This window comes from Stegodyphus dumicola, chromosome 3 (genome assembly GCF_044657685.1).
Source record: "Stegodyphus dumicola isolate Sdum_Otavi_A_Nest chromosome 3, ASM4465768v1".
NCBI lineage: Eukaryota > Metazoa > Arthropoda > Arachnida > Araneae > Eresidae > Stegodyphus > Stegodyphus dumicola.
The window spans coordinates 117,626,753-117,653,168 of record NC_140770.1 but is presented as its reverse complement, the minus strand read 5'-3'; the positions used below and the strand labels follow the sequence as shown (position 1 = coordinate 117,653,168).

Below are 26,416 nucleotides of genomic sequence, written 5' to 3'. Positions count from 1 at the left end.
AAAAAGAAGCCGTTCCACCGTCCAGAAAAGAGAGTTCACGAACACCCCCAGAATGAAGAAGGGAGAAGGACGACGTATGTGAAGAGAACCAGGAGAAATGACGGCAACTATAACCCGGCTCCAAAACGGAAGATCTACTCATCCGACAGGACTCTCCGCAGCAAATGCCGCCGAACTGCGGAAGGGCCATCAACGGCGGAGGAAAAGTTACAAGGAAAATTTGAACGGCCAGCAACGAGGTCCAAGCAGGAACACGAAAGAAGGTTCCCGGTTCCGCCAAGACCAGCTGCCATCAAACGGCCAAGACCACAAGCAGAGGAGAAAAAGAAGGTATTCAAGGGTGACCGAACTAGTGAAAAAAGGAAGCTTCCAGTGGAAGGCACTGAAGGGCGAGCCCGTACAAGAAGGAGGATAAATCAAACTACTATCTGCAATACCTTTAAGGACTGGGCCCAGAAAAGGATGTCCGAATATCACAAAGATAAGTAAAATTTTATGTTACTTTGCAAACTTAAGTTAATCTTTCATTCTTACTGCAAGTGGCAGATTTCAAGAAGTTTTACCTCATGCGAGGTCTACCTTTATCGCCAAAAGGGCGAGAAATGAGTTGTTACCGATTTTGGTATTATGTTTTTCAATTACTCGCGCGTAAAACTAAAGTTGATGTATAATAGCGTTGTGTAAAGACTTAAATATTGTAAAAAGTTATTGTATAAATTTTATTTAAATCATTCTAGCAAGAAAGAAGTTTTAGTCTGAAAGACTTTTTGAAATGTAGTATTTCAATGTAGAAAGAATTGGCACTTGCTTTGAAAAGAATAGAAGTTAACAATGTACTACTAATGTATGTTTTCAAATGTGTAAAATTAACGGCATGTTGATATGTTCTTATATACAATGTGAACTGTTATTTTAAATGTTAAGAAATACCGTGATATGGTAAAAGTGAATGTTAATTTTTTTTTTTTTTTTTTTTTTTTTTTTTTTTTTGTGACTGTAAAAAGTCTAGATCATGGTGAATATGTGTTAAAGGTTGAATGATGTAGTTAGGCTCTCTGACGCTACACTTCAGAGTTAGACACTTTCAGAATAGTACCTCAGGGTTTAGAGTTGAAATTAGGGTGTGTTAAGAGGTCTTGTTATGTTGAATTTTAACACGTTAGTGTTTTGATTGTAGGAGGCAGTGTGGAAAACGTAGACAGAAACACATTCTTGTTTGGTGTTCTTTTACAACACATGTCAGAGAGCACGGGGAGAGATAATTAAAATAGTCATAAATGAAATAAGAATGTTAAGTGAAATATAATTATACATGTTACTTGCCATTTCATTGTGTAACATTTCATTAAACTAGTTTTCCTTCCAGAGATCTGGAAGGAACCAGATTTGAATAAGAGCTCCTGTTTGGATGCAGTACAGATGAAAAAAAAATTGTGTATCCTGGGAGCTGCTATTGTAAAAACAAATTTCTTTCTTTTAAATTTCTAGTTTCTAGCGAAAAAAATGTTTGTAAAAGATTGGCCTCGCGTTAGATTCTAGAGCTAAAAGTTTTCAACAAGGTCGTTTTAGACCTCAGTTTCAAACTAATTAACTCTGGCGGGAAGTATGTAAGGATCTTAAGTTTTATTAACGTTTATTTTATTTTAAATCTTTACTATCACTTCTTATTTTCTACTTCCGGCCAGAATTATAAGCGTGAAGGTATTTATGCAAAGTTTGTCTGGCGAACGCCAAGTATTTAAATTGTGGCTTTTTGCCAAGCGAGAGAGAGGAAGCAGTGAGTCGAAGCAGGCCGCTTACCTTAGAAGTTACGCAGTTGCTTGTTGCCTTCCAGGCCAGACGTTTTAATCCTCTTGATAAATTTTAAACGTATTGTAGTGTTCACAGTTCTCTGTACTACATACGCTTCCTGTTAATATAAGGCCAATCTTCCACGTTTATTATTCTAAAGTTAAATTAGAGTTTAGTTTTATTTTTATACTTTTACGTTTTGACCCCAAGTAGTGGGTCGATGTATTCCGAAGTACGGAAGTCATTGTAAATAGAGAAAAATAAAGGGTTTTGTATACCCTTCTTGTGTATCCTGTTTACTTCCCACAGTTTTGAACATAGCTTTAGTAAGCTCTCTGTTCCGAGTCAGGTCCTTGCATGTTTCCGAAGAAGGTTAGAAGGAACATTGAACCTGATAAGGTCGCCAGTTATTCTTAAAGCAGCCATCATATTTTGTTCAATGAATTTTAGTTCATTCAATATATATATATATATTATAATGAAAAAAATGCAAAGTAAAAAGCAATTCAAACCCTAATTCAATTGCACTCTGAAAGCAGCAACAAGTGGTTGTAAGAATGCAAAAGAAATAAAAAAAACTAATACATTTAAAATTTATCCCATATTTAATTTAGAATAAACATATGTAAAAACAAATTATTAGAAGCACAGTGGGTAAGAATGCAAAAGAAATAAAAAAACTAATACATTTTAAATTTATCCCATATTTAATTTAGAATAAACATATGTAAAAACAAATTATTAGAAGCACAGTGGCAATCTGCAAGAAAATGAGGACAAAAACATGCCAAATGAAATAATAAATTTACACCTTTCACTGCCCTGCCATCAGGGGGTTGGCACAACTAAAGAAGTAAATAAATAATTTAGACTATTTCTGAACCAATAAATGCACAAAATTTAAAACTCAAAATAATCTTAGAAAAACAATCAAAGTAATCTATATCTTTCTCAGTCTAGCCCCTACAGACCGAACTAAGTAGTGCAAAGAATTGTAAAATTATAGCAACAAAAAATAAACACACTTTTTAAATATTATTTTGAGCAGACTGGGTCAAAAAAACAAAACCAGCAAATAAAAACAAGCCAGCATAGGTAAATTTGGAAACCCAAACTTCTTTAAAAAAATTATATCACCAAAATCAAATAAAAATAGTAATTTTCCGTTTAAGTGATCTGAGTCCAAAAAACACATAAAACAGAAGCAATCCAATATAGGAAGAAAGGAAAAAAAAGAGATGAAATCTGATCCTAAAAAATATTAAGAGGAAATAGTTCTTAAAAACTGTAACCTTAGAGCAATAGAAGTTTTGAAATATTACAGAATATTAGAGCAAACAAAAGTTTAAAAATGAAAAAATATATTCAATCTGTAGTAGCTAAACCTAAAATGTGCTTAGTAATGAATTTAGATAAACTAAAAATTTACTTGATTATTATTATTGAAAATACTTTGAAATAACGTCCATTGTAACGTTAAATATGGTGTAGTGAAAATGAAAAATTTTTAAAAGGAAAACCATTGAATTACCTGGATTCTACATCCCAAAAGAAACTTTCACAGAATAAAGTTACTTCTTTCATGGGATCAACTCCCTGATGACCATACAGTGGAAAGATGTAAATTTCTTATTTCATTTTTGTTTTGGCATTGTTCCTAAATGCACTTACTTATACTACAGAACACTTACACTCTTCTCTTTTCTGTTACTGCATGTCAAAATAAATATTCACCTATACTTTTATTTTTTTAATTTATCTTAAATTGTAAGGAGGATCTCATATCTGAGACGATCTTATTTTCGAGTAAGTACAGCATATATACATAGCATAAACCTAACATATAGGAACTAGTATCTATTTGCATGTGTACTTTAATGTAACTTAATCCTTAGGATCCAATGAATGAAAGTTTCCTTCATTGTCTTATCAGGATAATGATATACTGATATTTTATAAGTTTACTATAAAGTAGTGGCATGTGAAAAATGGCATTTATTGACCAGTGCACAATCTTTAAGATTCAATCACAAAGATTTAAATGCATGTTCAACAGAAACCTATGTAATATTGAATCAGGTTTGAGGCAATATCATTGCCAGATTCAGAATTTTCAAATGGCTTATTCAAATTCAGAATATTCAAATGGCTTATATAAAAAACAAAACCTGCAAATAAAAACATGCCAGCATATGTAAATTTTGGCAATATCAAATCTGGCAATTTCAGCAAAAATGTTGAAGACTGAAACATAATAGCTGATCAAACACTATATTAACAAACTTCACAGAGTTCAATTTGCTGCAGAATAATGAATATTTTATCTACTTGAACACATTGCATGTTTTATAAATTGGTTGGTTTTTCATAACAAAATTTTAATTGAGTGGCATAATAATTAAATTTTTTCTTAAAACTGTAACTCAAATACATTACAAATATATGTGATTTATCTGACTTATCACAGATCAAGATTAAGAAAACCATGAATTACTTCAGCTTCGGGATGGCACACATGCTGAACATCAATTTGTAAAGAATCTGCAATCAGTTCATCATTGTAGTGTGCAAACACTACAAGTCTAAAACTAGGAACCATGTCATACGTGATATCAAATTCTACTTTGTGTAACAAAAACTTGCCTGGTGGTAATTTATTCATAGAAATGATCTGACCTTTAGAAACAACCTGAAAATAAACCGAGTCAGTATTTATAAATATCATATAAAGCAATATAAAACATAAAATTTAATAAAGCATGATTTTAGCATTAAGAACTATTATTTATTCCAAAAGTATCGTAACTAATGTTGTTTCAACAATATTTCATAAAAGATCAATTGAACAATGATAAAGAAACCTTACCACGTAATATATATCACTTATTTCAGGTGGATGAATATGAACCAGCTTCAAGAACCCATCTCCAGGCTTAAAAAGAAAAACAAATATTAAAATTATATGAAAATTGAATACGCTACAGGAAGAGAAAAAACAGAAAAATATTACACATTATACAGGCTCTTTAATGAAGGTTGTATGAACAAACAGATCTTAAAGAATAAGTCTTGTCCTAATGACTCCAGAATCAAACAAGGTAGGTTTTCGTCAAGTTGAATTTATATCCATTCTGACATTTGTCATATCCATTTCTGACAGGAAAAATGGATTATCTCACAGAATGGTGCAAACATTGGAAGATAAATCATACAAAAATAAATAAATAAATAAATAAAAAGATTAACATTTCCCATATCTACCTAAAAAAATTAACAGTAATTCTAATTTAATAAAAAATATTGAGTGTTAATTGCAATTAATATTATGTTCAATATTAACTTTATTTCCAATGCATTTTCAGTTTCACTTTAATTTTAAACAATACAGGAATTTTAACTTTTTTAAACATCTCAGCTTTTGATATTTTCCAGTTGTAAAAAGCTTGATTCTCAGTTCTATTTATTAGAACTATAGCTCATGTTTTTGACTATTTTCCATCAGTGAATCTTTCATCTCTAAATTTCAACATTTGGTTGGCATCATCTTGCAAAACAGCCCAGTTTCATCAGCAATAAAAATGTTTTCTTTTCTTTAGACTGTATCATACCAATCTCTGCCCCCCCCCATTTTTCAACAGCCTCATTCTTCAAATATTTTCCCAGGAATAATGCTGCCCTGTTTCTTTTAACTGCCCAATGAACCATTAAGCAATAGAAACACGTACTTAGCAGCATCAAAGAATAGGGGCACCAAAATGTTTCCAATTGCCATTTCTATCATGGAATGTATTGTGTAACTAAACTAAAACTGAAAGAGAGAAGGAATGAAGAAAAACTGGCATAAACATATACCAAAATCTTTTAAAAACTTAGGGCCTCTAAAGGTATTAATGTGGCCCTGCTAATGAGATATTCGAGCCCAATAAAACTCTCCAAATTGTGTGGCAAATTCACTGTCCATTATCCCAATCATTGGTCCATATATTGGCAGATTGTGGCTTCTTTGAGTGGAGAAACATTGTAGTAATGCTTCTTCAATATCCTTAGACTTGGTCTTTCTAAGCTCTTTTCCTCATATCCAAATTTTTTCACGAGTAAAAATGAAAATCTCGATTTTATGGTACCATCTGTAAATTTGGATAAATTGTATTCCCTACAGATATCAGTTTGGCAACATCCATTCTATATTTTTCAAATAATGATTGTCTTATTTTCAATGAATAATGCATTTACAGCATGCCATATACTGACCTGGCAAATAAGTGATTGTAAATTTTAAATAAGAAGGAAAATATAACTTTATTATGTACTGTTCATTTTTGTTGATGACCTTTTACCATGTTTCAGGCAGTGTCTAAATTCATGTTCATAAAACTTCTCATTTTCATCAGCAAAAAACTTGAATCAAATGAGATTTTACATCAGCAGCATTATTAAAAATTTTGCCATTTAAGAACTTTTGCAGGAAATGAAATAAATGGAAATCTGAAAGCACAAGATCAAGACTATATGATGGATGTGACAATACATCCCATTCCAGTTCCAATAATTTTTGGTGAGTGATCAAAGATGTGTGGAGCTTTGCATTATCATGTAGGGGGAAAAAAACACCCTTATGATTTGCCAATTCTTGCCGTTTTTCTTGAACAACATCTCTCAGTTTGATGAGTTGTTGAACGCTAATGTTTGAATTAACCGTTTGGTTTCTTAGTGTGGACAATTCTTTTATAATCTGATCAAATTGACTTAAATCTTTTTTTGGTGAATCTCAGTTTTGATGTTTGGGTTGGTTCATCCTGCTCCACCCACGATCTTTGATTAACCATGTTACAGCAAAAAGTCTGTAATCCAGACTCATCGGGACTTCGGTGATGCCGGATTAGGGGTTTTTCTGGATTATAGATCATCAATTTAAATCTGGTAATATGGCATGCAGAAATTATAGAATTAAAAATATGAAGCTGTAATTTATGAAATAAAGAGCAATTATGATCTGAACGGTATCAAAATTTACAAAAAAAAAAAAAAAGCTTAATATTTATTTGTTTACTTTATTAAACATTTCTTTTAATGTAAGTTGTTTTGTTTTTGTTCTAATACTTTCTCTTTAATTCTATAAACAGGGATAATTTCTTGTTCAGTTACAAAGCTCCACTGTTCAAGTCTTGTAATTGCTGTGTCGAGAATATCGACTAACTTGTCAATCGAAATTTTTTCGTTTTCAATAACCTCTCTGTCGCTTTCTTCACTATCGGAAGCGTGCATGGGTAAACGCTTTACGCACATGTATAAGTTTGTGGATTTGAGGTCCGGATTATAGATCATTCTGGATAATGGACGTCCAGATTACGGACTTTGTAGTGCATAAACTATCCACTTTTCATCACCAGCAATCAGTCGTTTTAGAAATGGATCAATTTGATTGTGTTTCAGAAAAGAATTGCAGATGCCAATGCATTGCATCAAATTAATTTCCTTTCAAATGAATTTATGACTCAGAAAATTTTCACAAATACAAAGAGAGAAAGAATATGCGAAATGAATATGTGTCAAAAAAAAAGTGAAGTTTTGTTTTCTGGAAAAGGTAAAAAAGGAAGATAATTTTGTCACTAATACATCTTAGACAGTGTTCATTAAGAACACATACATTTTTGAAAGGTATGTATGGTTTCAAAGCAAATACAGTAGAAAGGCCGTAATCCAGATGTCCATTATCTGGAATGATCTATAATCCGGACCACAAAGCCACAAACTTTTTTTTTGTACGCTTTATGCATGCATTTTTAAGCATGCGTATGCACGTTGGGAGGATGTGTCTCCAGATACGTTAAAAAATGCTTGGCATAATTTATGGCCAGCTACCATATTTCATGGTGAGGACGATGAAGATGATAACCGCGAATTTGAAGATTTTCGGACATTGCAAACTAAAGGTGAAATTTTCCAGTTATTGGATTTTGTAAAGAAATGCGGAGAAGTGGTAATAAATGAAGATGATATAACAAAAGTTTTTCATTGCGACGACAATGCCCCAATCATCAATCAATTAGCGGACGGCGAAATCTGTAGTATGGTTCTAGATCCAGAAAATACCGCTTCCAATAGGTGGAACTTTGTAACTGAACAAGAAATTATGTCTGTTTTTAGAACTAAGAGAAAGTATTAGCATCAAAAACAAAGCAACTTAAAGAACTTACATTGAAATAAATGTTTAATAAAGTAAACAAATAAATATTAAGCTTTTTTTTTTTTTTTTTTTTTTTTTTTGTAAATTTTGATAACACTTTAGATCATAATTGTTCTTTATTTCATAAATTATGGTTTCATATTTTTAAATGTATAATTTCTGCATGCCATCTTACCAGATTTAAATTGATGATCTGATGAGCTAATTGATTTGCATAATTTCTGATCAGCATAATTTCTTGTTTAGTTACAAAGTTCTACTGTTCAAGTCCTGTAATTGCTGTGTCGAGAATATCGACTAACTTGTCAATCAAAATTTTTTTGTTTTCAATAACCTCTCTGTCATATCCAGCAAAACCCCTAATCCGGCATCGCCGAAGTCCCGACGAATCCGGATTCTGGACTTTTTACTGTATATGATAGCCATTTTAAAGAATATCATAAAGTTGCAAAAAACCTAAAGAATCCAAAAACCTCCATTCAGACAACTAAACTTGTAAAGTGTTTGAAATACTTAAAGCAAACTGAAAAGGATATTAAAATTTCTATTCCCTAACAGTGCCAAGATCACAAAGATTTATTCACTGCTTCCTTTTTCTTTGAAGAGCAAAAATTTTGCAATTTCCATCTCAGCACCAACTTTAAACAGAGCTCTGCCTGACAGTTCAACCAAAAAGAGTCAATGGAATTGGAGAACACGGTTAAAGGCCCATCTACATGAAGCGATTTTCTTGGCCTACTTTCTCGTAGAGCAACAATTTTAAGGATCTGCGCATGCGCCAAAAATCGGTCATGTTCTCTGCCGCGATTTCAGAACTGGTTTCACTGCTCACTAGCGTACGATAAAATCGGAGTCTCTAGCCAATAAGATTGCTTTGAGTGATGACGTGCTTTTCTCCTCATTTGGAATAATATACATGGCTGCCTTTCGTTGGAGCGAAACTCAACTAATAGATTTCTATAGAGAAAATGTTGTGTTGTGGGACACGAGTAATGTAAATTTTAAAAATAAAAAATTAAGGGATTCTCTTATTTTGGTAAGCTTGTCTTCCCCATTCCTTTATATATTCAAATATTTTCTATTCGGGGTGAAAATTATTTTTACTCCCCCAAGAAAAGTTCCAAAAATTATAAATGATGCCATGTCATTTGTACTAGATGAAAATATTCAGAAACTACTTGAAACTATGGTCAAACTTATTGAAAAAATTCAGAAAGCAAAATCTCCAATCAAGAAATTACAGGCCAATTTAAAACAGTGCAGAGACTAATTGACTTAATGGGGAAATGGGTGTTAATCAGGTGACGAAGTACATAGCTTTTTCGACACCTCCTATACGAGCGATCATAGCCCAGTGGTAAAGAGCAGAACAGGTTTTCTCCATACATGGAGATCATGGGTTTGATCCCTTACCTTGATTTTGGGATTTCTGCGCCTGCAAGAACTTTTTAATTTCATTTCTCCATCACCAAATATGAACTGCATGATTTAAAAGTCACTTTTTATTTTTTCGCCTATGAGTGTGGTGTTTATTGAATTTTAACGCTATTGTTTTTATCTTTCGAATGGTTGCTGGCACGTGTTTTAGATCTACTGGTGAAAACTTCAGTAGTTTACCAGCTCAAAAGTCACAAGTCATAAATAAATACAGTTTTGTGCTAATTGACTGCGAAAACAAATTACAGCCAAATTTAATACAATATTGCTAAATTTTATTAGCTGATTAACTGACAGAGTCATATGATCATAGTTTCCAGACTGTATTAGTTATTTAATTATGCTGATATTAGTTTTTTAATGTTCAATAAATATACTACTTAAGACTTTGAAACTTTATGATATTTCTTATTTGAAATTTCTGCGCTGAAATTACACTGTTGCTTTGTAATGTAGTAATCTTTATTCTTTATTACTACTTTTTACTCATACTGGTTTGATATTCATGACATTATTGTCTATTTATTCATTAATAAAGGTTTTGATTTAAAGTAGTTACTTATTTTTTTTCTGAAACATGGTTATTTTATTATTTCAAGATTTAAGTGCACAAATAGGAGTGCCATAAAATGAAATAAAAAATAAATAAATAAATAAAATAAAAAAAAAGGAGTAATCTGTGTAAAGTACACAAAGAAAAAGCATATATATATATTTTTTTTTAATTCTGCTGCAAACTAAATTTAGCAAAAAATCTAAATCATGCGGCATCATCCGTAAATACTTTCCGAATTGTACCATGTCTTCAATAGGCAACTCCTGGAGCAGGGTATTACGAAGGCACCATGAATTTCTCATCGTTTGACCCAATTTCTGATTCAAACACATTTTCTTTCTTTCTTTCTTTGCCTTCTGCAGCGCAGTAGCTACGTTCAAAATTGTAGCTGTATCTATAGTAGCAATTTAAACTAAAATAGTCAGCCATTAAATTTTGACTATTTGACAACACTGTAAGCTTTGTTTACAAACTGTAGACAGTGTGATGCTGTAGAGGGCAGGAACACTTCCTTTCACAGTGATTGGCTGAGTGAATTCCTGTACTAACGAGAAAATCGTTCCATGTGGATAGGTGAGCTATCTCAGATATTGTCGGCCAGCTAAGTCGGCTGAAGAAATGTTGTAAACCAGAACAAAGACTGAAATGCAAGTAATTGTAAACTAGAACAAAGACTGGAATGCGAGTAGTTGTAGGATACGTGTGTAAGAGAGTGATGAGGTCTTTTGTATATAATAAAGTAGCATGTAGTTTAATAGAGTATCTTGTGAAATAATTACTTACTAAGGATATATAACAGACACAATATCATAAGATATGTTTTTCGAGTGTCCTGGTTCTCCAAGCATTAGGTTTTATACCTGCCTTGGTTAGAGAAAAATGGAGGTGAAGATAAAAACAACATAAAGGTTTTTAACTATCATCCCAACGAAGAAATAAGGATATTAACAAGTTTGTTACATTTGATTTTCTAAGTTTAGAAGTTTATTATAGCTGCAAGTAACATTAAATGTATAGGAAATAGGATGGAACCAAAAATTTTATTCATTACATGTGGAGGTTCATTATAAAGAAGCTCACTATACAAGGGTTTGATTGCACTACAAGTTCAGTTACAACCCCTTTTAGTAAAATATGCATTATATTCATATTTTTACCCCATCCATTACAAAATAAATCTTGGTTACATATATGGCTCTTTACCACATTAAACAGCTTTTGTAAACGGAAGAATTTCGTTTTTATTTTTTATTTATTTTTTTTTTTTTAATTATATGAATGAAACAGATTTCTCAGAGAAATGAAAACTGTAATAAATGTCAGTGGCCTTTAAAGCCATATAAAAATTAAGTTATTCTGCATAAAAATGTACTGACTTCAGTAATTTTAACATATATTTATTAAACACATATTTATGTACATAATCATACAGGTTTAACAAACATGGTAATAATTATAAATTTTAATTTGATAACATACATGATTAAAAGTATTCGTGTACAGTCTCCCAAAACTTGAATAACACAGATAATTTCAGTTGCATAATGAAATGAATCTGGTAATTTTGATTATAAGGTTTCTGATTCAGTGCCCAAACTTTTAATTATCAGCTAATTATAGCTCCAACATACATTTTCATTTAAAATTAAAGGACAACATGGTTCCTAAGTTATAAAATGCATTCCAACCATAAAAGAATCATAATGAAATACAATAAAAATGCACTTGGTAGCATTTTCCCATAGCAAACCCACTCATAAGCTCAAAGACAGATGCTTTATTGTTTACAGAATATTTTACTCAGAAATCATAATGTTCATTGTTTTTTCAAATTATACATGAAGCTTTACAATACAGATAAATTTTTCCCCACTGCATGAACTCTCAATGATTAGGCTAAAACTCAGAATTTCTTACCTTTATACATCTGACACTGAGAGACAAAAAGTGCAGTTTCCTTACACATTAAACATATGAAAGTATGTCACCTATTTCTGATGTCAAAAAATTGAACGTGAACTCCAGAAAGTCCCAAAAAAAGCTGTGTTTACGTTGCACACAGCTGTTATAATGTAATCCAAATTCACAAAGTATTCAATAAAAAACTATGCATGCTGTGTACTGTTATTTCTCAAATAGCAATCCACAAAATAAATGCACCACCTGGTAAGCACATTACTAATTATCTTCTTTGCATCCATTGCCATATGGGTTATATTATTGTCTGTAACCTGCTTACTGTATAGAATTGGGAAATGCTGTACCATCTGCCATACTCTCCAGATCATAGCCTCTAACTTATTTATTACCTAAATTCAATTCCTGTCATCGATGTTTCTATGTATTTGCATGTGTCTTTGGCAAAAGCAAGGTGACTTTTATTTTTGTTCTCAGTTGTGATAGCCATTTTCGAGCAATCACAAGAACTCCCCCCCTTTCAGTTTTGCTCTTGATTTTATATATGAAGCACAAGATGCCTGGACAAGAATGGATTACATATTCTGTTAGTCTCAATCTAAAAACTATCACGTTTGCTGAGCAATGCTAAGGATGATATTATCTATGAGATGGATGATAACAGTGCTAATGGTCAAGAGTCATATTCAATCAGACTCCTCTCTAGCAGAGAAAGACCTCTGAAAATTGCTAGAAAATTCCAAATCAGATACTGATATTGAAAAACTTGATTAATGTATATGAAAATTAAATAGAGTAAAAATTTTTTTTCGGCTATTTAACCTATAATATAATTTTTGTGACTGAGTTATTTATAAATAAATCACTTTGAACTTGTATTTAAGTCACCCACCCACTCTTTGGCAATAAAAGAGATTTGCTAAAATTTCTAAGCTAATACACAGAAATATATGCACTTTTACGTAACATAAGAGCTCCACAAAATCCCGCCATTGATTTTACAATAAATTCAATAAATTACAAATTTTTTTAAGAAATTTACAGAATAATTTTCAAAAAATCAAGTAACACAAATATTATTCACCTTCAGTTTTTGCCCACTGCTTCTTTCCAAAGCCAAATAAGCATTGTTATTTGATTTAAATTTGTATTGTTCATGATGACCAACAGCTTGGCTGCCATTGTATTTTGGATCAATTGTTTCCACCTAAAAAAAAACAATTAAATAAGTAGCAAAAATCTTAACTCAGAAACTGAGCAGTTAAAAAAAAAAGGCAACTCACTGTAATGGAAACTATTTCATGATGCATTTCTGGTTGCAGCTTAAAAGAAACTTTGCCTTCATCATCACTAACTGCAGTGTCATGTTTAATTTTCAAAACTTCACCATTTACCTTTGCTGTTATTTTTGTTAAGATTCCAGAAGCAGGTTTACCATCAACAAAATTCACATTGGCCTAGAATAATAAAATATAATATTATTGCAAACTCATTTTTAATATGTATACATTTGATATTAGAAGAAATTAATGTATTCAAAGTACATCATAAAAAGGATTTATCTAACCAGTAAAAGACACTCCTTGATACCATACTCTTTTAATAATAAGAATGGCCCCCTTTTTTCCCTTTTTAGAGAAACCTTTAAATTATTCTATTCTTGACGTAAATCCTAATCTCATAATGCAGGTTAACAAGATATATTTTCTCATAAATCCATGAAATTGCATTACAGACTATATATCACTGTGTTCCTTAAAATGAATAGCTTTATACTTTATGTAGACACATTCTTATTGAATACAACATAGGGAGCTAGTGGTAGTTTGTTTTGCATCAAGCATTATGTTAAAATCAAGACTCTTAAAATATATACAGTAATCCTCCAAGTGAACAAAGGTATGGTCCCAAAGCCCTAAACTTCACCAAAAGGTTATGAGTAAAAGGTAATTTTTTATTATAATTCAAAAAAGACCCTCCCAAATTTTGTACCTTTAACTCTTTTCCTCCCAATATGTAAATAAATTACTATACTCACATCTAAAATTAAAATATAAAAGATAACTTTTAGAAAAACGTATGAAGCGTTTAAAGATTTACATAAATATTGGAAAATATCTTCTCCAAGACATAAATTTATGATATGTTAGGTACTTTTAGGAGACTGGCAAAATTTGCAAGTTGGATTGATTTTTAAAATATTTATTAAGTAATTAGCTATGATGAAGCATTAATACATATTTTATTAATACAACCATTAACATGTTTTTAAACATCAACACAGTAACTGCAATACAGAATACAAATTTCAGTAGAACTTTAATTTTGCCACTGTAGTCATGGTTTCTAAAGAACTATTAGACTATTTAAATCATTATCAATAAGATTTTTACTTCCATCATCAAGAAATCACAGCTTATTTTATTGGAGAGGTTTAAATATTTAATGTGATATAAAAAAGACACAAGCATATGTGTCAAAGAGAAAATTTGATTATTAAATGGCCACTAATTAAAAATGTATGTAGTAAATGATTAAAAATTAAGACTAATTTTTTTTTAAAAAAAAAGCTAAATTCAAGGCTTTGCATCCTATACAATGATAAAAAAACTAACAATTGCCTTGTGTTTCATAAAAACTGGCAGAAAGGTGCAAGTGCAGAAACTCTTTGTAAGTAAAATAAGTTGATTATTGAGAAAAGCAAGAAAAATTTGATATGAATTATATAGTTAATAATAAAGTTTCATATTCTTACTATTAAAATGCCAAGAAGTACATAATAAACAATCAAAATTCTGCACAGCAAGGAAATATTATCAAAGTGAAATCCTTCATCATGCAGACATTAGGTTATTTTGAAGCAGAAGGCGTGAAAAATGAGCAATGCCCTTATAGAGACTCGAATCTCGGCCTCTTGAATACACCCCAAGTGTGCTAACCGTTACATCCCGAAGGCACACTGGAAGGAGGGAGAAAATACTCCACCTTGAGTATTTTCTCCCTCCTTCCAGCATGCCTGGTGATTGGTTTAGAGGGTGACTTTATGAACAAATCCTGGTGATGAAGAATCATCATCACCACCTTTTAGTTCAGGTGCCACTGAACTAAAAGGTGAGAAGAGAGAGAGAGGAGAATTTTAGAGGCATTAGGATTTTTTAAGTACGAAACACAAGAAATGAACCGAGATTCCCTCACCAGGACTTGAAATTGGACTTCTTGAATGCGCTCCAAGTGTGCTACCATTACATCATGAAGGCATGAAGAAAGGAGGGAGAAAATACCTTATAATCATATATAAAAAAATTTAAGAATATTTTTAAAGGGATTTTAGCATTATAAATGCAAACATAAATAACAATGACCATATACACTATCCAACCCCATAAAGTGTGACCTTCGTTGACATTCTGCCAGAACAAAATCATCCAGTACAGATGTCAGTTATTTGAATTAGCAATGATATTTTGCAAATTGGTTTTGAGAAATAACCTCAGAAAGTGACTTTCATTAGCTCAGGGATGTCAGCTATTTGAGGATTTTGCTGACTGGATAATAGAAATATGGATATTATTGCTACCATTTTTAAATGTGATTATTTCCAAATAATTCTATTTATTTCTTTATGTTCTTAAATGAATTAGTATATTCATTAAAAACTAATTTTAAAAACAATCAAAACTAAAAATTATAGTGAATTAATAAAAGAAATCAGATGATAGAAATTACCCTGTGCTCAGCAACCTTATTTGATAAATATGCCAGTCCTGATTGTCCATATGTGCTTGTATTAATGGACATTATTACAACAGGAAAATTGCATGCAGCCAGCCAGTTTTAACATTCTAAATTAAATCTGATATAAAACTAAAATAATCAAGGTTTTTATTTTTGATGCTAACAGCTCATCAAACAATAAAGCCAAGTAGCTGCTATTTAAAAGAAATCTGTTTAATAAAATGCATTGAACCTCCTCTAAAACGATGACTCTTCTTACTTAAGGTTCTTGGGAGTATGTTAAAAAAATATTAAGTAAATGCTAAATACGTCAGTTTATAAATACTGTCCTATTAATAAAATTATAAAAAAAGAAAATAACAGTTATAAAAATTATCTCACACTTAATTCTCTGAATTAAAGCAAGTAAATATAACATTTCAAAAAATGAGAATTAGATCTTATATGTAACGAAAAGTACAAAAATCTTTCATTCGAAACTTTGTTCAGTAATTTCAAAAACATTATCTTTATTAGAATATTTAATGAATGAAATCTGCCAACTTCTTTTTCAACATAAAGGCAGCAGCAATTTTATTAACATTTAATTTCGTTTGTAAAGGCTCCCTTCTGATTCTGCACATTAATCTAAGGTTAATTAATTTAGATTTTAATATATGTTTAATTTCAAAAAAAAATTCCACATGTCTGAACACAATAGGCTGTTATCTTGGAGAAAAAAAACAAGACTGGCTGCAATAACTTCTGAAACTAGAATGAATTGCCTTGGTAACACTAGAATATCATATTTTTATTATTATATCAGCAGTAAATGAAATGAAAGAAACAGCATAAACAGTTTAGGAATGTGATGAATCATTTAAAGAGGGCTCAAGCCTATATGACTATTATTTTCTAAAATAAACAACAACAACAAACAAAAAAAGCTTTGCTGTTACCATAAGAATTGGAACTGTAACTCCTTAATTTGGCATACACATAAAATATTTTAGTTCAACAGCAAAGCTGCACATTTTGATGATCACCTTCATATTTGATGGTCTTAATTAAGTCATCAGGCGTCACAAGAGTTCATCTTTTGAAACTGTGAGGTATGGCACTTTTTGTTGGTGTCTGTTTTCAGATACTGACCTTTTACTGAATAAATAAATAAATAAATAAATAGCATTTTATTGTTTGTTTCTCACATTGTTCTTTTTTTTCCCTTTATTTTGTTTTCTGTCATTCATAACCATGCATCACAGTGTTTTTATTTGTTTTCTGTAGATAGTTTAAATTTATATCCTTTTTTCTGATCTTAAAATTGAGAAATGCCTCCAAAAGGTTATCCAGCTATAAAAACAAAAAAAAAAAAAAAAAAAAAGACATCTTAAATAAGAAGCAGCCACAAAACACCCAAAGGTATCAATTTTTTAAAGTCAAACAGTGCAAACAATACCAGCTTAACTTCTTCAGCTACATATGTATATGTCCAGATATATTCTAATGATTGTGCGGTCAAACCTACTAAAACTACTGTATTTTCTGAAGAAAATAACAGCATGCATAAATTAAAAGATCAAGATCAAAACTGTAATGCGGCTGAAGGCTTAGTTTAAAAAAATAATGTCATGCTCACAGCCGGAAGTACAGGTAATGTTGAAAGTAAATTTAAAAACTCAACCTAAGTAAATGTCAAGTAGATTCTGTTAAGCTACTTTGAAAGTCTCATTTAACAAATGAACATTTATGTTCGGTTGTATCAAAAGAAAATTACATTCACTATTGGAGTAAAAATGTTCAGGATGAAATAATTTGTTGGGAAATTCTGTTCAGGAAAATATACTTAACCAAGCTACATTAGTGAAATATTTTAATCTTATTTTAGATTATGTGCCAGATATAAGCTACGTGAAGCAGCTTTCATTTTTCAATATGATTTTTATATGTAGAATATATTGCAATAAAGGAACATTTTGCAATCCAGTATACTAGCCAAATAAACCTAGTTATATGTGACAATGACACATAGGAAAATAAACAAAGGTGAGAATGTTCTTAGAAGGTGGCTTGTTTATTGAGAAAGCACTAGTAAAGTTTGTTGCTTTCGTTGCAGAATTTTTGGGCTTCCTAGCAAGTCAATGTAAGGAAAATCAGGAATTAATGACTGGAAGCATGCTTATGCTTACAGTAACATGAAAATTTAGTACATGACCAGGAATGTCTAAAAAAATTTTTTTAAACATTGCTAATAAAATCATTGCATCAGTTCATGATAAAATCATTATTGATCATTGCTAATAAAATTACTGATAACGAACTTCAGTCAAAGTGAAAAACGAACAACAGCAGCGGAGTAAAGTTTAGAACATTTTATCACTCAGTATTTAGCAAAACATAATCTGGCTTTCAGAACAATTTCACACATTATTTACACCACACAATGACAGAACTAACTAAAGAGAGCATTTAGATCCTGTTAAGATACTTTGAAAATCTCCTTTAACAAATGAACATTTATGTTGGGTTGTATCAAAAGAAAATTACATTCACTATTAGAGTAAAAATGTTCAGGATGAAATAATTTGTTGGGAAATTCTATTCAGGAAAATATACTTAACCAAGCTACATTGGTGAAATATTTTAATCTTATTTTAGATTATGTGCCAGATATAAGCTATATGAAGCAGCTTTCATTTGCAATATGATTTTTATATGTAGAATATATTGCAATAACGGGACATTTGGTTAGCTCTAAACCTGCTATAGAAACAATTATGCTTTTTTTTTTTTTTGGTACTGTACAGCAAATCTGTATTTTTTTTATGTCTCTCCTGGGCTGTGGCATGCATTGAAAAAAGATGTTGACTGCTTCACTGCAAAACCTCTATGCAAGACCAGATGGAAATACAGAACAGCATGTGTCAAAAACCATTAAAACTGAGATCATGGGAATTTGAGAATCTCTATGAACTTTCAGAAATGCCTTCCTCCGATCTCATAGTGCAACAAGAAACAGACTCTTGTAACACAAATAGATGATTATGATTCTCTAGTGATGATAAAATCTGGTATGTCTTAGGCAAGACAAATGCTATCAGCAAAACTATTGAGAACACCTCTGAGGAAATATACTGCAGTTTCATTAATGTATAGCATCACTAATTACTTAACTGATTATTGTGCATAAGGATATGAAAAAACCCTACAGTAAAGCAAAGGAATTAACTACAGTATTAGATGCACAGCCCATTTCTTAAAGGTATAAGGAAAAGAATGATGCTGTTTGAATCTCAGAGTAACGATGAGGTCCCAAATGTAGATGACCTAGAAAAAAGATTAAATTTGCAGGTTTGATGTAGTACTGGGCAGAGATATTAATTATTTTTCACAAAGATTTGAGCAGTTGGAAATTTTCAATATTACATGAGGATTTTCAAATGACTTTAAAGATCTTCCAGAAAAAAATAAACTCAATACCATGTTAGGATTTGGAGAATAAGTATCAAGAAAATAGTGATGTTAATGGATCTACCATGAACTGAATAAGGTCAAAGAATTATTTCCTGATGATGTAAAGCTTCCAACAGAAACTGCTAGGTTCATAAACACTATTAACTTACAAAATGTCATGCCATATCTGAGTTGCATTAACAAGAATGCTTATTTACTACTGTGGCTGCTGGCGACAGAAGCTTTAGTAAACTAAAGCTTATAGCTTTAGTAAACTAAAGCTTATACAAACATATTTATCTTTATCCCTCTCTAAAGACAGATTGAATTTTTTGGTAGTTTTGTGTATAGAAAATGAAATTGTAAAGGAAATAAATGTAAAAGCTGCCATGAAAAGATTTATTAATCTAAAGGCTGGAAAATAATGTTTTAGGTAGGTTAATTTTTCATGTTGTGTAAATAATGGTTGAGAAAAAACAATATTGTTCCCTGTATGTTAAAAAAACAACCACAATCATGAACTCGCTTCTACAATTTTAATTTTTTTCTTGTGAAAATTTTTATAACTATATTTTAAAAAGGTGTGTGTATGCTAATATTTTCTCTTTCATTTATAGATAGACATAGTTTCTTCTTCAGTTTTCAAAATTTCATTGTTCCAGTCCTGTAATTGCTGCACTGAGAATTCCCACTAAATTGTCAATCGAAATTTTTTTATTCTCAACAACCTCTCTATATCAATTTTTTTTTCATTGTTGTAGTAATATTTTGTGGATTTAGAATCATACTACAGGTTTTGCAGTCTGTTAGTAATTGGGAGATGACTGAGACACAGTCATTGGAATGAAAAACATGATGATATACATTGTTAATTATGTATCGTGAGATTGGCGACTAACGACATGTTGTTCTACTAAATTTTGTTTACTTCCATCACATACTAAGTTAAGCCTGAAATATATTAGTTATTTATTATACTTACAACTATTTTTCATACATGCTTAGGGTTTTTCTGAGTCCTGACAAAATAAATTCTCACGTATACTGAGGGCTTACCCATGGATGGTGTTAAACATTTTGATGCCCAATGCAGTCTCTGTCGATCCGAAATTCTGCTACCAAGCGCCTTCCTAAATTCTAAAAGTTCTGCATTTCACTGCCTTTCCTAAATTCTAAAGATTTTTCCATTTTTTAATTCCGAATTCTAAAATTTTCCATTTTAAATTCTAAAAATTTTGCCTACCCTAAATTCTGCCACACAGCGTGGCCACACCCCCCCCCATTGCATCAGTCCTAGGCTTAATTGAATAATAAATTAATTATTCTCAATTAAAAAAGCACTAAATATAATCTTTTGGCTTATGATTATCATTAACAAAATTTATTTTTTTGCAGATGGAAAGAAATTTCTGTTAAATTTTTCCTCATCAACAGACTCAACACTTCACAGTACAGTTAACTTAAGTCTATAATCATCATCAAATTTAATGTAAACAAAAAAGGTTACCATGCTTTTGGTATTCAATTATTAAATTTTAAAAAAAAAAAAAAATTGTCATGAGTCATTTCTTAAGCTGCACTGTGGTGATAGTGATGTAATGAAAGGAAAAAATAATAAATAATGATTCACCAGGTTGGCACCAGTGAAGAAGTGAAATTAAGAATTGAGACTGTCCATATTTTATTATATGAGGGGAAAAAATAAAATGCATAAACATAAAGCAAAAAAAAAAAAAAAAAAAGGTTGGTGATCCGGAGATTCAAATTTTAGGTTATTCCAGGTATTGGATGTCTGGATTTCGAACTTTGTAGTCTAAACTTATTTCTATTAAAAGAAAAAACATATGTAGCCCAATAGAAAAAGGTAGTCACTACAGCATGATGTTTTTGACAACCCAACAACCCATGGTCAAAGTTATTCTAGTTTTTGAAGTTCTGCTGTATATGAAAAGACCAAAACTCTTTATAAAAGATTTGTTTTCAATTAGCTTACCTCTAAGATGGAAACAAGACCAGGTTTAAAATCTCTCAGACTTCGCTTAAACGAGATAACAAATGGGGACTTTGAAAAGATGGCTTTAGAACTGTAAGCTTTCTCTTTCTTTCCAGTTGCATCATCTACAACAGTTGCTTCAACAATTAGATGAGATCCCTCTATTTCTGGAAACCAACCAATATCTTTATGTTGCTTAATTTCACTTGTAGGTAGTCTTAAAATATGTGAGCCTTCATCAAGCTATAATAAGAATAGATATCATCAAGCTATATTAAGCTATAATAAGAACAGATATTTTGTAATAAAATAATTTTTAAATGCTGTTACAAACGTTAAAAGTAAAAAATTGCAAAATTGTTGCTATCAAACTGCTGTTTAGTATGAAATCTCTAACAATTATGAATTTTTTTATTGATAATAAATTTTTTTATTTATTATCACTTCTCTGTCAAATATGAATTTTTCACTTTAGAGTGAGCTGTGTGATATTAATATTATAGATAAATAGTACGAAAAGTTACAAGGTATATGAAACACTGTCTGCAGCCTCAACAGCTTCAAAATTAACACTCTGATCTTACAGACTCCTACTAAAATTGAATTTGAAAAACTTTGCAAAGTATTTCTTGTTACATATGTCTTGCCATTCATTTTGATCAATATGATTTAATACCATTCATTTTGACATACAGCGAAACCTCTAATCATAAATACCTCGATTCATGAACATATTATTTAAATCAGTGATTCTCAACCAGTGCTACGCAAGAGAAATATAGGTGGTACACAAAGAAACGAAGTATTTTTAAAAATTAAATTCAAAAATTAAATACCCCAACATCCTATTTGAGTTTTTTTCTCTAACACTCAGAAATTTATGCAATCTGGGCTCTGTTCCAGGTCAGTAGCCACTCACAGACTTAAGTAAAACAATCAGTTTTTATTTTTACAAAAATTCTTTTAGTCATAGACATAACAAAATTTGTCATAAATGATGATTTTAGAAGGACTAATAGAAATGGATGCTGTATTTAGTAGGAAATAAAAATAAGTTCCTATAAAAAGATAACAGTATCTGATTAATTCTTTTAGAGTTGATCGACTTATTAGTATGTCTACACTTTATGGTTCCACTATTTCCGGGCTCATAGTGCTTTATTTTCAATTATAATATATATATATATATATATATATATATATATATATTTTACATCTATTTGCTGTCTCTAACAGCAGGTATTTTGTCTTCTTGTTGCTTTGCATTCTGTATTTTCTTACACGATTTGAGAATATCGTCATTTGTTTTTGAAGAACTCGCAATATATTGTGCATTTAAATATTTGTGAAAAAATAATAAAACAAACCTAGATTTTCAAAATGAAAAAACGGATAGAATTGTCTAAGCGGAAAAGAGAAGATTCATAGATGATGGATTCAGGACAATCTAATAGCATTAAGAATATTGAAAAGAAATGAAGAATCATTTATTGAAAATATAATAAAAATTATTTATCATTTGGATTTACTTGGAGATGAAATGGATGCTTACCTCAATGTGTCATTTGCATTGAACTATTATTTAATGAAAGTATGAAACTATTGTTTCTTAAACGGCATCTTGAATGTAAGCATACTAATTTAAAGGATAAATCTGAAGAATATTTTAAGAGTAAATTATCGGAGTTCAAAAATAGTACACAAGTAATTAAAGGTTTTCATTACTGAAAGTCAAAAAGCTTTGGAAGCTAGTTCCCTAGAAAGCCTGAGAACTGCAAAGACTCACACTATTGGAGAAAACTTATATTATCAACAGCTAAAGATTTTGTTTTAACATATTCGATTAAAACGCAGCTAATGAATTTGATAATATTTCGTGCCACCGGATGAAACTACTGATATAAAAAACTTTGTTCAATTATTAGTTAACATGTGTTTTGAAGAAGATAACCGAATTGCTGAAAAGCATTTATTTTGTGAATCTCATCATGATAGAGCAACTGCAAATGAAATTTTCAGAGTAACTGACAAATTTATATCTGGGAATGATATTTCTTGGAATTAATGCATTGCAGTATGCAGAGCTCGGGCTTTAACAGGAAAACATTCTGGTGTTATTTCTCGAATAAAGAAAGTCACACCTCAAATTAAATTTACTCACTGATCCATTCATTGTCAAACTTTAGTAACCAAAACAATCCCCAAAAACATGAAAATCATTTTGAATCAAGCTATGAAAATTGTTAATTTATTCAAAGCCGAGCTTTAAATTCAACAATATTTATGATTTTATGCCCAGAGATGGGCAGTGAACACGAAACACATTTGTTAGATTCTCAAATAAGGTGGTTATTTCTTTAACTTAGATCAGAAATTCAAATTTTTCTCTGTGATTGAAAATTTGAATTGCAAAAATGTTTATTAAGTGAATTATGATTTGTGTGTTAAGCATATTTAGCTGATATTTCTGGAAAGTTAAATGAATTAAATTTAAGATTACAAGGACAAAGTGTTAATTTATTTAACATTAGAGAGAAAATAAATGCAATGATTAAAAAAAACTCGAGCTAATAATCAACAAATTGGATAATAATACTTTACGCTTTTTACCCCTTTTAAAAAGTTTTCTAACTGAAAGTAATTTTAAAATTAAAAAAAGATTAAGCATCCGACATTAAAAATCATTGTTTTTCATTGATAAATAACTTAAACATGTTTTTTCCTGAGGATTATGAAAAAGAAAATTGGATTATAAATCCATTTTATTCAAATGTACCTGAAATTTTATCTCATGAAAAAAAGAACAACTAATACAGTCAAAAGTCGTTAATTCGGACACCCATAATCCGGAATGATCTATAATCTGGACCTCAAAGCTACAAACGTTCTGCGCATGCGTAAGACCTTTACGGCTGCGAATATGCGTGTGCGCGTGCGCAAAATACGTTTACAAATGCGCGTTTAATGTATAACGGACGGTATAAGCTAAGCTAAAATTATCTATTTCAGTTAATGTTGCAGATTGCGTTGTTCCTTAATCTTCGAATTGGATCCGGCTTATTATTTTTTGCAGACTGTTAGAGCAATTTTATGAAAGTAAGCTTGAACTTTCGATTATGTCAAATAGAATTTCTGATATATATTTACTAATATGTAAAGGATCTACAAAGCGAAAGTATGTTTCGAAGTCCATTAAACAAAAAGTGGAATTGATGCAAAAAAATGGATAAAGGCATATCCTTTGTTTATCTAAGCTTTAACGTTTATTTATCTAAACTTTGTTTATCTTTAACGCCGGGGCGCGCAATGAATTGGAAGTTGATCTGTCAGCACTATCCTTATCTTCAGGGCAGATGTTTTTATCTTATTTGACTTATAATTCCTTATTAAATGTAGTATTTCATCTCGATGTACTCCGTCTTTGATATGATTTAAATCAAATTCCTCATCATTATAATTCGTTTCCAATAGCGAAGAAAGTGATAGAGGTTATTGAAAACGAAAAAATTTCGATTGACAAATAAGTCGGTATTCTCGACACAGCAATTAGAGGACTTGAACAGCAGAACTTTGTAACTGAACAAGAAATTATGCCTGTTTATAGAATTAAAGAGAATATATTATCACATAAAAACCGAAGCGACTTAAACAACTTACACTGAAAGAAATGTTTAATAAAGTAAACAAATAAATATTAAGTGCTTTTTTTTTTTTTTTTTTTTTTTGTTTTTTGTAAATTTTGATACCCTTTAGATCATAAGTGTTCTTTATTTCTTAAATTATGGTTTCATATTTTTAATTTTATAATTTCTGCATGCCATCTTACCAGATTTAAACTGATGATCTATAATCCGGAAACGCCGAAGTCCCAACGAGTCTGGATTAACGACTTTTGACTGTAGAAATAAACCTGTGATCGAATTCTAACTGAAGATTTCAAAATTAACACACTTTTCAACATTTGGTTGAGGGAAAAAAAAAATTAAAGGCATTTCAAATAAAGCTATAAAATTTTTATTATCCTTTTGCACAACCTATTTGTGCGAACAAGGACTTTCTTCTGTATTATATGTGAAAATTAATACAGAACAAAATTAAAAGTGAAACCTAATTTTAGATTTAAACTAAGAGAAATAATACCAAACATAAAACTACTAACCTACATATATTATGTTCTTTGTTTTATCATCTAACATACTACACAGGTGTAGAATTAATTTTTGCTCAGGTTCTGCCTCCATTTCCATTTTTAAGCCTCATCCAAGAATCTGAATTTTGAATAAACAGTCTTAAAATTCATTCTTGTGTGGGGAAGGGGGATTATGTAAGCATGTAATAAAAGTTATGTATAAAAGAGCATTATGTATTAAAAGTTTCCATTTCATATAAAAATGACTAAGGGGGGAATATATGATGGAAGGGGCAATATGCAAACAAATATGGCACCTGCAGATTGAGAATGCATAAATCATTTGCACCTAGCTCACACCAAAATGCTAATATTTTAAAAGAATATATCATGTTTCTAAACAGGCAGTTAATTCCAGTGAGCAGTTAAAACATCTGCCACAAACAGACTAAAAATGTGTATTGTGTTCTAGACTACTATTTCCTTCTGCTACTGCTGCCTTAAGATAAGTGTTACAAATTTATGTTTTAAACTAGTATTACTTTATAAATCCACTTACCTGCTCTGGTCCCATTAAACCAAACATGACTGCTTCAGGAGTTTCTCCTTGTACCCCAAAACGAAATGTCACCAAACCTTTAACTTTTTTGCCATACACGTACCTAAAATTATTTTAAAAGAAAGAAAAACGAAATTCATTTAATTAATGCAGATTTTTAAATTACTACACAAATTTACCAAATAAAAATTAAATTGATTATAATTGCTGCTATTATAACAATTACTGATGTCTAGCAGGAAAAGGATATTAAAACAGATAATTGTTATAACAAAAGCAGATTTAATGTACTCTCATTAGCCATGAATTTTTGCATTGATCATTATAATTATAACAAGCACTAACCATATAATCACATTTATAGTGCTTTACTGAAAGCTGAATTCAATATTGTTGCACTCATTCTCATGTCTTGACCTACAGCACTATAACATGTTACTTTAGAATAGATATTTCAAGACCACTTTTATCCCATAACTCATAACCGATGCAATGACTGCTGTGGAAAAAAGACGAATTCTCCAATTTGCTAAAATCCCCTAATTGAAGCTGGGCAGTGATGCTGACACATTACATAAATGTCATAAATGAGAAGGTTGGTATGATCTTGAAGTGCCTGTTTTAAAGTAATAGACAACAGCAATGCCCTCGTGAATACTCATACATGGAATGGACTGTTT

At 30.7% G+C, this 26,416-nt stretch overlaps 1 protein-coding gene across 1 annotated transcript in view; it reads right to left on the bottom strand.

Moving 5' to 3' along the window:
* Positions 1 to 26,416, bottom strand: part of LOC118194875 (A.superbus venom factor 1-like) — a 325,092-nt gene that overhangs the window by 234,189 nt on the left and 64,487 nt on the right. Inside the window, exons 8-13 of the mRNA XM_085813226.1 lie at positions 25,737 to 25,839; positions 21,049 to 21,291; positions 13,172 to 13,345; positions 12,973 to 13,095; positions 4,658 to 4,723; positions 4,286 to 4,480 (exon numbers count right to left, since the gene is read on the bottom strand). Coding sequence (XP_085669352.1) covers positions 4,286 to 4,480; positions 4,658 to 4,723; positions 12,973 to 13,095; positions 13,172 to 13,345; positions 21,049 to 21,291; positions 25,737 to 25,839 — 904 coding nt within the window. The remainder of the gene's footprint in view (positions 1 to 4,285; positions 4,481 to 4,657; positions 4,724 to 12,972; positions 13,096 to 13,171; positions 13,346 to 21,048; positions 21,292 to 25,736; positions 25,840 to 26,416) is intronic.